General features: G+C 34.0%; 1 protein-coding gene across 1 annotated transcript in view; it reads left to right on the top strand.

The window, feature by feature from the left end:
* The first annotated feature begins 6 nt into the window (after positions 1-6).
* Positions 7-11,897, top strand: part of Abca5 (ATP binding cassette subfamily A member 5) — a 73,881-nt gene continuing 61,990 nt past the window's right edge. The window contains exons 1-6 of the mRNA XM_010640575.3: positions 7-104; positions 4,582-4,698; positions 5,660-5,864; positions 8,172-8,333; positions 9,249-9,337; positions 11,575-11,804. Of these exons, the coding sequence (XP_010638877.1) occupies positions 4,597-4,698; positions 5,660-5,864; positions 8,172-8,333; positions 9,249-9,337; positions 11,575-11,804 (788 nt within the window). The 5' untranslated portion in view covers positions 7-104; positions 4,582-4,596. The remainder of the gene's footprint in view (positions 105-4,581; positions 4,699-5,659; positions 5,865-8,171; positions 8,334-9,248; positions 9,338-11,574; positions 11,805-11,897) is intronic.

The raw sequence follows: 11,897 nt of genomic DNA, 5'->3' as shown, positions 1-11,897 counted from the left end.
GGGGTCCGCGGTGCTGCAGGTGGTGGACGCGGCGGCTCCCGGCCAGAGCATCCTCTGGAGGGGCGAAGGACGTCTCTTGGGAAGGGCAGGATAATCGCAGCCCGGTGTGTGTGCGTGTGTGCTGGGGGGTCCTGTGTGTTAAAACCCGGGGAGAGAAGCCAGTGCGCCGACCTCATGACACGGCTCGGGGGCCAATATCCAGGTTCCTAAAGCACAAAGAAGCTGCGGATGCGAAAACGGGGTAGGCTGCAGGCATTGACCTGGGTTTGAGGCGCTCAGTACTTGGGCCCCTTGTCTTGGATTTACGATTTAAAAATAAATGGATCAGGGCAGGCGCCCCCTCCCAGCCATATTTATTTTTTGTTGAGGGCGTTTTAAGAGTAGAAAAAAAGGAGTATTTGTTGCACTCTAGCTATACCCCAGGCTCAGTATTATCTCATTTAATCCTGGCAGCAACTCTGAGATCGGAGGTGTTTTTCTAAGTGGGCAGATATGAGAAGTGGGTTTCAGAGAGGTTAAGTAATGAATTAAGGCCTCAGCTAGTAAAAAGATAGACCTGAAATTCTAGCTTAGGTGTGCTTGACTCTTTAATTGTGGTGCTTTATCCACTATATTTCATATTTGTCCACAGAGTAATATCTGGGAGTGTTGCTTAGGAAAGACTCCATAGGAGAGAACATCAGTAGGTCAGTTATGGTTTGGGGGATATTTGCGTTAAAATCACACTAAAGAGACATTAATCTTTAAAAGTGTATAAGCTGTTGAATGTGTAAAACTTCAAACGGGGTTTATTATTGGCAATCTTACATTTAGAGTAAGACCAAGTTTATTAATATATTACATATTTGTTATGTGTCTATGTATTCCAGATTATTATTCTTTGCGCCAGGAGTACCAAAAGAAATACAATTTTTAATCTCTATTCTTGAGCTGGAGATATTATATAGAAGAATTTCATGTTTTACTATATAGCATAATCTTTACTAGTATGTGAATTAATAGGATTAAAAATAATTTTAAGCGTAAGCTTTAAGGAACCTATTTTGTATTAAAGTTACCGGATAGCTTGCCGTATGAGTGCTACTGCATTATTTTCAGCAAGAAACACTTATAAAATTTAGGTTATATAGTATGTAACACAAGGTGTTATACAGTACCTTGTGTTATTATTCAATACTTGTGTTATACTCAATACTTTTTAAAACATTAGAGAAGAAATCATTTATATTTTGTCTTCTGTAATATTTTGTCCCATTTTATAAATTGAGAAGCCAGTGATGTAGCTGGGTATGAATTTCTTTCAAGTCCTGTGCCAGGTAGGTTTTTAACCTCTCCTTAAAAAAAGAAAAAAGTCTTAATTAAAAAGTACAGCTAATACTGGATTGATTTGGAGCTTTGGGGGTTTAGAGTTCTAGTGAAAATGGTCTTGAGTAAGGCATCAATGTTGAATTATTGAAATGTACATTACTTTGGGCACTGATGTGTATAGGCAGAAAAAATAGTGAGAGATTTCTGAAATTTCTCTTGACTTTCTATTTTTCAATGAGCTGGGAATCAAGGTCACACATTGTGAGAGTGATGCTTTAAACAGACAGGAGGCTCGGGATGTGCCAGTGAGTGGACTTGTGAAATGTAATTGCCAATAAGTTAAACACCCTGAGGTGCAAAAGAGCAGCAGAGGAAACAGAGAGTGTTTTTTGTGGGTTTACACGAAAAGATGGGGTGTTAATTTCCTGTACCGAGTACTTCATAATTCATGTCCAGCATCTGTCTTTATAGTGTCATCTAGGGCACATACCAGTATCCTTCGTAGTTTCCTTTTACGTTGTTACCCTTCTGCCATATTGCAGATACTGTTGTCTTTCTTTACATAAGTCAGGCCCTTTGGAGCATCTAGCTTTCTCATGCTTTTCTCTTTGCATAGAAATTCAGTTTTAGTCTTCTGCAAACTCTTCCCTCAACCTCCATTAAAATATTTTTCAGTTTTTCTCTCTGAAGTCAGTGACAGTGTCACACATTATTATTATTATTATTATTATTTTGCCCTCTAATGTTTGGTGCCAAAATCCTTCAGTGAGATAGTAGTGTTTTAGATTTTGCAGACTGTGTGGTGTCTGTCTATGTAACTTAACTCTGTAGCACAGCAGACAGACAATACTTCATGAATAAACATGGCTGGATTCCAAGAATTATTTATCTACATTTAAATTTGAACTTCATGTAATTTATACCTGTCCCAAGGTATTGTTATTCTTAGTTTTTTCCAAATGTTTAAGAATGTAGAAACATTGTTAATTCATGGATTGTGCAAAAGGATTGTGTACTAGGTTTAGCTTCCAACTCCTTTTCTTAGTTTGCAAGCCCTAGGTCTGTAAGGCCTCTCAGGAAGCCTTGATAAAGGAATTGGCAGTAAGATAACATTGCTGTTGGTGGTAGAAGCAAACATAAACAGGAGAGTCTTCACTAAGCATCTCAGCACAGGTTCAGTACCATAACATACAAAACAATGGTGTGAGCTATGTGTGTACAGCCAGAGCAAAGGGGTGGTAATAATCACCTCTGCCTATGTGGATCAGAAGTGATCTTAGTCATCTTTTGGAGGTAGGAGACTTATTTTCAGCTAAGAGTATTTTGAGACTCAAGGATGCTAAGATGGAGACCGATACATCTTTGACCAGAATGGTTGTGAATATTGGAATGACTCAGTTTCATTGTTTCACAGGATATAATCTTAATTTCTAACGTGAACATTTTAAAAAATTAGGTCTGTACATGTTAAAAATAAGTTTAATCTACACAATAAAATTCTTAAATGTTGTCTTTGGTGTAACGCAGTTTCGATACTTGCAGTCTTTGGGTCTCTTAGTTAAAAACTGCATAGTTCCAGGAGAGAATTTATCCAAAATTATTCTGGAGTTGTGGTGGTGGTCATAGTGGTGACCTTTTGTATGCATGTTGGGGTAGTACATAAAGAGGGGCTTTAGTTTTGTTTTTAAAATCTCTGATTGAGTGTGTGCATGAGGGTGGGCAGCTTCTTACACTTAAGACAAGGCTCTGTTGGAAACTGAGCTTTGAGTTCAGGGAGCTGTTCTCAAGGAAGTAAGAGTGTTGTAAATGCATGAGCTACTCCCTGCATAAGAGCTCTGTGTCTGAAAAGAAAAGCCAAGCATTCAGCGTTCCATTTGAATTAATAATTTAGTGTATCTACTAAATCAACGTGTTTTGGCAGACAACTTGAGACTGTTCATGCTACCGTTGGTTAGTGTTTCATTGTTTGTTTTGTAGAAAATCATGCTTGAATGAGTTTGAGTTTTTTTGTTTTTTTTTTTTGCCTAGAGGTGATTATCATTCCACTCTGAGTGCTTTTGTTTTGTTGTTTTTCATTTCTATTTAACATTTTTTAAATATGTCTAATTGTTTTCAATTTTTTACTACGCAAGTAATATGTATTAATGAGAACATAGAAAAAAATAAATAAAAAGAAAGTAAAAGTTTTCCATGATCCCATTATTAATTGAAAAAAAAATTTTTTTTTTTTCCTAAACTCGGCCTGGTCGTGAAGACGTGTAATAGCATTCTGGGAGGCTGAGGCAGGAAAATCCCAAGTTTGATCCTAATCTGGGCAATGTATAAATTCAACAAGACTGTCTCAAAATAAAAAATGGCTGGAAATGTCACTCAGTTGTAAAGGTCCTGGGTTCAGTCCCCAGTACCACCAGATTTTTTAATCTAATTTTTCTTCTGTGCATATAAAAGGATTTTCATGTGAGTCACTCCCCTCCTCTTTCTTCTTCTAATTTTTTTGTTTGCTTTTTTCCCGGAGATGAAAAACTGCCTCTAAAAAGTTGTTTGCTTTTCTGTCTGGGTGGACATATGGAGCTTAGAGCACATAGTCTTCATTTTGGTGGAGTCGTATCAGCATATCATAGGATACCAGGCAGCGCTAATGCTCTGGAAGGTTTAACAGGACCTTTTTCCCAAGCTGCCCTTTCAGTGTAGCATGCAGAGACTAACTTTTCCCATTCCTCCTTCCAAAACCAGAGCGTTATCTTCTGGGGCTCCCTCTCTCTCTGGCCTTGTCCCCAGTTGTCCTGTATTGTTTGAGGAATACCAAAGGAAAAAAGTAGTAAGCAAAAGTGGTGAGGTCCCTGCTGACTTTGAAGATCTGGATTTCTGGTGTTCTTCACTCCCTTAGCTTCAGCCATTTACTTTTAAAAAACATTACTTATTTCTTTATTTTGTGACACTGGGGATTGAACTGAATCTAGGGCCTTCACACTGAGCTACACCCTCGGTCATTTTTTATTTTGAAACAAGTTCTTGCTAAGTCACTAAATTGCCCAGACTGGTTTCACTCACCTCTTGCCTCAGCCTTTCAGAGTACTGGCCACACCCAGCTTATTAGTTACTTCTCAGTCCTCAAATTGCTGTTCCATGGATTCTTTCCAGGCAGAAAAGATAGCATGAAGTACAAGAAACTTCATCTAACTGGGACCCAAACAGTTTTCCATTGAAAAGAATGCTTTTACTTTGTGGCTCAGGGTCAGTTTGTTTCATTTGGTGGTTTTTCCTCTTTGACAGGCTGATGACGAAAGCATGGCCACTGCAATTAGGGAGGTGGGAGTTTGGAGGCAGACTAGAACATTGCTACTGAAGAATTACCTAGTTAAATGCAGGACTAAAAAAAGCAGTGTTCAGGTAAGTTGAAGTACTCTTTTTTATGTCTCGTAGTTTACTTAGCTTTCATGGGTTCTATTTGTAAAACGTGATTTTTCTGGATGCATTTTTTGTTATAATTTTAGTTTCTCTGTTCTCCTTAATTTTCTTGTAAAGAAAAAGCTTGTTGTATTTGTTGTGTTAGCCACAGGAAAATAACTGAATTACTACATGTTTCTAAATGTTAATACTTGACGATTATTAAATTCAGTTAGTTTTCTAACAGCAGTACTTAATTTTGAAATTTAGGATTGAAATTCTTAGCATTCATAAACTTTTCCACATAGAACTTCTGTTTCATGGACTCTAGAGTGAGTTGACCCAAGAATAATTAAAACTACCATATGTCATAGATTTGTTCCCCAACATACATTACTTTTTGCACAAAAAAGAACTCTAGCTCATCAGTAATACTTTTAAAAGGATGGACATATATTGTTTATCTTCTCCTGAAATCAGTGTAAAATTGAATACCAAGATGAAATACTAGTTCGTTTGTATTCATGCTAAACATAAAATTTTAATATAGCTTTAGAAGTATAATTGAGGTATTTTTAAGGCATACTTTACAATTCAGAATCAAGTAAGACATTTTTATGGTGATCCTTATAGGGATGTTAGGTAAGTTACTTTAAATAAGATACGAATAAATTTATTTTATGTCAGTGATCTAAGATATTTAAAGATTACCTTTATGTCCCTTTATTTTATTATGTGACTCAAGTTTTAAAATATTTTAGTAAAATAACACAGAGGAGAAATCATCTAATTGCCTACTAGGTTTGGTGAAATGCTTAACAAATTCTTTTGGTTAGAATTACTTTTTGTACATAAGAAAGAATAACCAACTTTTTCATATGTTCTCTTAGTATTATTTGCATAGAAATCATGTTTTTTGCTGCCAGTGCCATACTTTGTAATTATTTTGTTTCTTTTCTTATAGGAAATTCTTTTTCCACTATTTTTTTTATTTTGGCTAATATTAATTAGCATGATGCATCCAAATAAGAAATATGAAGAAGTGCCTGATAGAGAACTTCCTCCAATGGATAAATCTATTCTCTCTGACTTAGTTCTTGGATATACTCCAGTGACTAATATTACAAGCAGCATCATGCAGAGAGTATCTGATGATTACCTTTCTGATGGTATTGTATTCTCATATATGTATTATATCTATAATATATGTAGCACCTTCAGTACTTAGTGGCTTGCTTTATTGAGTAATTAACATCCTTAACACCCAGAATAGACTTTTACAAAAATATTAAAATCATTTAATTCTGTTGCCCTGTGTTCCTTGTGAAACACTCTTTTACATTCCTGGCACTACATGTATACTTTCATTGATGCTTGGGCTATTTATAAAATAATTTGTATAGTATAAAGTATATAGTACAACTTTTGAAGTATTAATAATTAATTAATATATTAATTAATATATTTTAGAGACATACTTCATTTTGACTAGGACTTGTAATAAAGAAGCTAGAAATATATGATAAAGATTATAAAGCAGTAATTGTTTCAGAGTGCCACGCCTATTTAGGGAGGTATACGGTATAAACTGTGAGCTACTTAACTTTGGAGACCATGTCTATGACTATATACCTAGGTTACTTTTCGGTCATGTATAGTCCACACAGAGAAGTGGTCTAGAAAAGAGTTCAAGCAGTGAAATTCTAGTGAGTTTTAAGAGGCTGTGAGAAAAATAAGAACCGGAGAGATGATAGACATATATGACTAAGCAATGAAATGGTAAATTGTAAGCATGTTGTTTTATACCCTACAGGATAGTTATAATTAGCTTCTAGTATATACCGTTATATTATTAGATAGCGCATCACTGAATAGTTACAAAGTCAGGAGCCAAACAGCTTTTTACCCATTACATTATTTAATATTTTTTAATCAAACTTGTATCTTAGTTATTTGTATCTTAGTTATATGTTTGTTGGTCTGTCATATTAAGTACAAATAGCAAGGATAGCCTTAAGAATTTAGTATGCAAGCTCAAAACAATTGATCAGTAATGTTGAGAATGAAATTCATCAATAATTCTGAGTAGGAAGAAAAGAGTATACACCAAAAAATGAGGTTAGTGTGCATTAACTTAGTAAATTCACATCTATTTATATTTTAAAGTTTTATCTTTTTAACAATAGAACTACATGAATGCATTCATACATACACACAGGATAACATACATGATAACCATGACTGATAGGATGTTGAACTAACACCTGTTTATTCAGAGGAATTCTGGAGTTCTGTGTCTATTTAAAGGCATGGAAGATTATGTTAATGAACATTTAAGTAAAACTTTGTAATTTACGAAGCATTTCCGTGTTTTTATTGCTTTATTTGGTCTTTACCAGTTAAACCAGTGTGATCAGCCAGATATTGTGGATGAGAACATGAAAGTTTGAAGAGTTAAATCACTTATCGGTTCTCACGCACATAATAAATGATGAAGTTAGGTACCGATTCTTCATTCTTTTTTTTTCACCAGATATTGTGGAGTGTTTTTAGTTAGCTTATAAATAAACTGCAAGAAAATATTAAAAAAATTATCTTACCTAATGTGAAAGGGTAATTACAATATTTTCATCATTTATCCTTTAAGAAAGTAATAAACAATTTCAGGTTTAACTGGCCTTTTAGTCAAAGAAATCTTATATCATAATTATTAAAATACACAGTTTTTGAGAAGGATTAAGGACTCGTCTTCATAAAAACAAATATTTAATAATAAAATATCCATTTATCTAGGAGTTAATAATTTCACTTTGCAGTTCATGAATGAACTGCATTACATATTGTTTTTATAACTTCATTACTGCCTAAAATCTTAAATTTAGGAGTGGCTAAAAGTAAGCCTGCTAGTCAGTGGATTTTCAAGAATTAAGGTGTTACTAAAACTATTCAATGTTAAACTTTAGTGCAGTTCATTGCGATTCTGAGAAATAGCAATCTCTTCATGAAATGATTTTGCTTATTTTGTACTGTGCTTTGTTATATTCATAACATATTAGACTGAAACATGATTTAGTAATTGGATGACAGCTTAGGGTCTGTAAAGTTAAACTATTTCATTCACTATGTAGTTGTATTTTCTTGAGAGCTTGTTTGGGGTTTCTAGTAGGGGATTGCAGCTACTTGTGTGCGCTTGACCAAGGCAACGGTCATCTTCTATCAGGGATAGTTGTCCTCTTCCACTGAGCATGCCGCTCTGGGAGGGACACACGAGGAAGGGGACATCCGCCTGGCCAGCCAAATCAGCCCTGACAACAGGGTGACAGATGCCATAGCCAGACTGCCCTTGCTTATTTCTTGCTTATAGTAAAACAAAAGTGCTTATAAAATATTTTGTTGATCAAATAAATATAATAAATAAAATTGTTCTGCATTATAGTAAACTGTTTTGTGATCTAACTATATTGTTATATTTATAGTCATAATTACAGAAGAATATACAAGTGAAAAAGAAATGCTAGAATCCAGTCATTCTAAGTCCAACAACTTTGTGGGTGTGGTTTTCAAAGACCTAATGTCCTATGAACTCCGTTTTTTTCCTGATAAGATTCCAGTATCTTCTATTTATTTGGATTCAAGAGGTAAATAGTCCTAAGTAATCATTGCAGTCAGTTAAATGCATATCTTGGCTTCTCCAAATTCATGTGAAAAATTTGAAGTAGGATCTAAATGTATCTGTACATGTGTGTGTCTTGGCAGTTATTTATATAACTCCCATTTTAACTTTAATACACTTAGGTATATGTAAATTGTAGTAGAATGAAGCAGACTTGTATCTTGAATTATATAACTTCCTAAATCTGTTTTTTTTTTTTTTCATGTAATTGTCTTCACTTATGCTACAGTACAAATCTTTCAAACCTTGATGTCTCATGGTTTTACGTTTGAAACATGGAAGTCAACCTTTACTTGTGTAAACCTATGAAGAGATAGTAACAACCATAAATTTTTTTTTTGTACTGGGGATCGAACTTGGGACCTTGCGCTTGGGAGGCAGTCAGCAGCACCACTGAGCTAAATCCCTGGCCTCAACCATAACTGTTTATTGAGCCAATGTTAAAGTTACTATGCTATGCTGAATATTGAATTTGTGACTGGATTCCAAAATTTTTATGGAAAACTTTTCTGTGTAGTTTTTTTTTTGTTTGTTTGTTTGTTTTTACTTTGGACTCACCCTTGCATCTAGAGGTTCTTTGAAACAAAGTTTAAAATAGAAGTGACATGTTTTAAATATGTATGTTTAGAATTAATTTTTCTCTTTACATTTTTGATCATTTACCAGTTAGTATCCTAACATTTAACTACTCTATTTCTATATTTCAAATAAAAAATTAGGAATCTTACAGCTCTTACTTGTTTTTGAAGGGCAGTAAGATATTTTCTTTGGCCCTGTAGAAATTGATTGATTTTTACTCTGGTAACCCTTCATGTTATCTTTAGAAGAAAGCACTTATTTGGTGTACAAATCTTTATGTCTCACATTTTTCTCCTCATAGCTGACTGTTCAAAATCGTGTGAGTCTGCTCATTACTGGTCCTCAGGGTTCAGTGTTTTACAGGCATCCATAGACGCTGCCATTATACAGGTAAATATGATAAGGAAGGAAGACTAGACCATATTTTAATATAACAATGTTCTTCCGTTTTATTTTTTCCAATACAAGGGATTGAATGTAGAACTTCTGTATTGAGTTACATTCTTGACCCTCTTTATATTTTTATTTTGAAATAAGATCTCACTAAATTGCTCAGGCTTGGCTTGAACTTGCTAACTCCTGCCTTAGCCTCCCAAGTAGTTAGGGTTACAGTCATATGCTACCATGCCTGGTTTTGATTTAATACATTTGTAGTCTTACTTTTGATAGTTTAAGTATAGGATTCAAGCATAGTACATATCTATCTACTTTGTTTACTGCCCATAGGTAATACTTATGGAAGATTTATACTTTTAGATGTTTCCCTTGAATATAAGTAACTTACTTTAAAGAAAGTGATATTATCTTTTCAGCAATAGATTTTATATTTTACTTGATATGCATTTAGTAAATATTTTTAAATTTATGTTCTGAAATTAACCCATTTAATACTTAACAACCCTGTGAGATTGCTGCTGTTAAATGTAGGGATATTAAATAACTTTTCAAAACTCAGTATATTAGTGGCAAAGTAGCAATTCATACTACAGCTTTTCAACTCCTCTATGTATGTGCTTTAATACTATACTTTGTGCTGTGCATTTTGTCTAAATGTGTAAAGTTCTAAAGACATGCTTAGATAGCCTAATTAATCTTCCACATTTTGCACAAATATAGCCAAGAAATTTCATTTATTTTTTAAAAATCTTAAAATTTTGTGAATGGGCTAGATAGCATTAGGATGAAATTCTCTTAGAACATGAAATATTAGAGGTAATCATGTAATTTTTCCACGTTCCGTATAGATCTATATTTTTTCTGTTTGCTTTTGCAATTGAAATTAACTATCCTATGAAATATTGTAAGTTCAAAAATTCACGTCAACCATCTTCTCTATTAAAATACAGAGTCTGCCAAAACAATGTAAAAGTCAAATAAAGAAAAACTTGTATGACTATTTTAATACTAAATTTATTGAGACATCATGGGTTTAATACAAGTTACAAGATTAATACAAGAGGTGATTAAAGTGGTGGCCATTAGCTGCCAGACATTTCTTAGTATGGTGAACTCCTGAAGTATGTATACATTTTTTTAGTGGACTCTGTATATTTTATGAATAGTGGTAGAACTGGAATCACAATGTTATGAGTAAGATACTTGACAGGGTTATAAGAACCAAATGAGGTGGTGTATGTAGAATCCTTATCACCTCTCACCACAGGGTATAGATGTATTAGGGAAATGTAATATTCTACCAGTTCAGTGGTAACACATTTAAAGTAAAGATACTAAGACTGAGATGTATCGTACTGCTATACTTATACCACTTGGGTTTTGGCCAAAGACTTGGTTTTAGCCATCCACATTCCAGGCTGCACTGGATGAATAGGCAGGACAAATCTCAGTTTAGGAGTTCACTTGAATGTTAGAAGTAGCATACATTGTAATTTTATTATTCTGGCCATATGTGCTACAGGTGTAAAGTTTATTTATTTTTGTTTTTTGAGATGGTATCTTACTGTATCTGGTCTCAGACTCACTATACTTTGGCTTCAGCCTCTTAAGTGCTGTCTCAGCCTCATAAGGGTTGAAATGACAGGCAATGCACCACCACACTCAGTTCATGTGCAGATTTATTTTGTTTTATTATTTTCTTTTGAGGCAGAGTCTCCTTATGTAGTTCAGGCTGTCCTTGAACTCACTAGTTAGCCCAGCTGGCCTGAAATTTGTAGCAATCCTCTTGCCTCAGCCTCTTGAATGCTGCGATTAGAGCCATTTTCCACCACACCTGGCTTTCATGGGCAGATTTTAAAGCAATAGGCTTGTTGTTTATGAGAAATTTTTAAAAATAGTCATAGTAATTCCTAAGGTCTTCAATTTTAAAGATGTATGTTTTTGTTAAGCTGTATATAATTATCTGCTTAAGATGATAATTTTATTTTCTTTGACAAATTATTTCATTAAAATTTGTACAGTCACCAACTTCAAACTTAATGTATACTTCCAGAATGAATTAAAAGCAGTACTCTACTTTGTACCAGGATTATTGTGGTTACTCACTTTATTTCGAGTGTATAGCTTCTGTGGGTTTTATTTATATATTTTGGGTCTATTTGGGGTATAATTGTTACTTTTTACTACTCAGAACTAAACTCATTTAATGTATTTATATTTTCTAATTGTAGTTGAAGACGAATGTTTCTCTTTGGAAGGAGTTGGAGTCAACTAGAGCTGTTATTATGGGAGAAACTGCTGTTGTAGAAATAGATACTTTTCCCCGAGGAGTGATTTTAATATACCTGGTTATAGCATTTTCACCTTTTGGATACTTCTTGGCAATTCATATTGTAGCAGAAAAAGAAAAAAAGTTAAAGGAATTTCTAAAGATAATGGGACTTCATGACACCGCCTTTTGGTATGTTACTAAAGGTTTGTTATTTAGTATAATTAGCAAGTATATTAAATATACAGAATTTCAGAATTACAGTTTTTTTTTTTTTTTTTTTTT

This window comes from Fukomys damarensis, unplaced genomic scaffold, assembly GCF_012274545.1.
Source record: "Fukomys damarensis isolate Sample0158 unplaced genomic scaffold, DMR_v1.0_HiC HiC_scaffold_23, whole genome shotgun sequence".
In the NCBI taxonomy this organism is placed as follows: domain Eukaryota; kingdom Metazoa; phylum Chordata; class Mammalia; order Rodentia; family Bathyergidae; genus Fukomys; species Fukomys damarensis.
The sequence above is the reverse complement of the archived record's forward strand: the minus strand, read 5'-3'. Positions and strand labels throughout refer to the sequence as shown.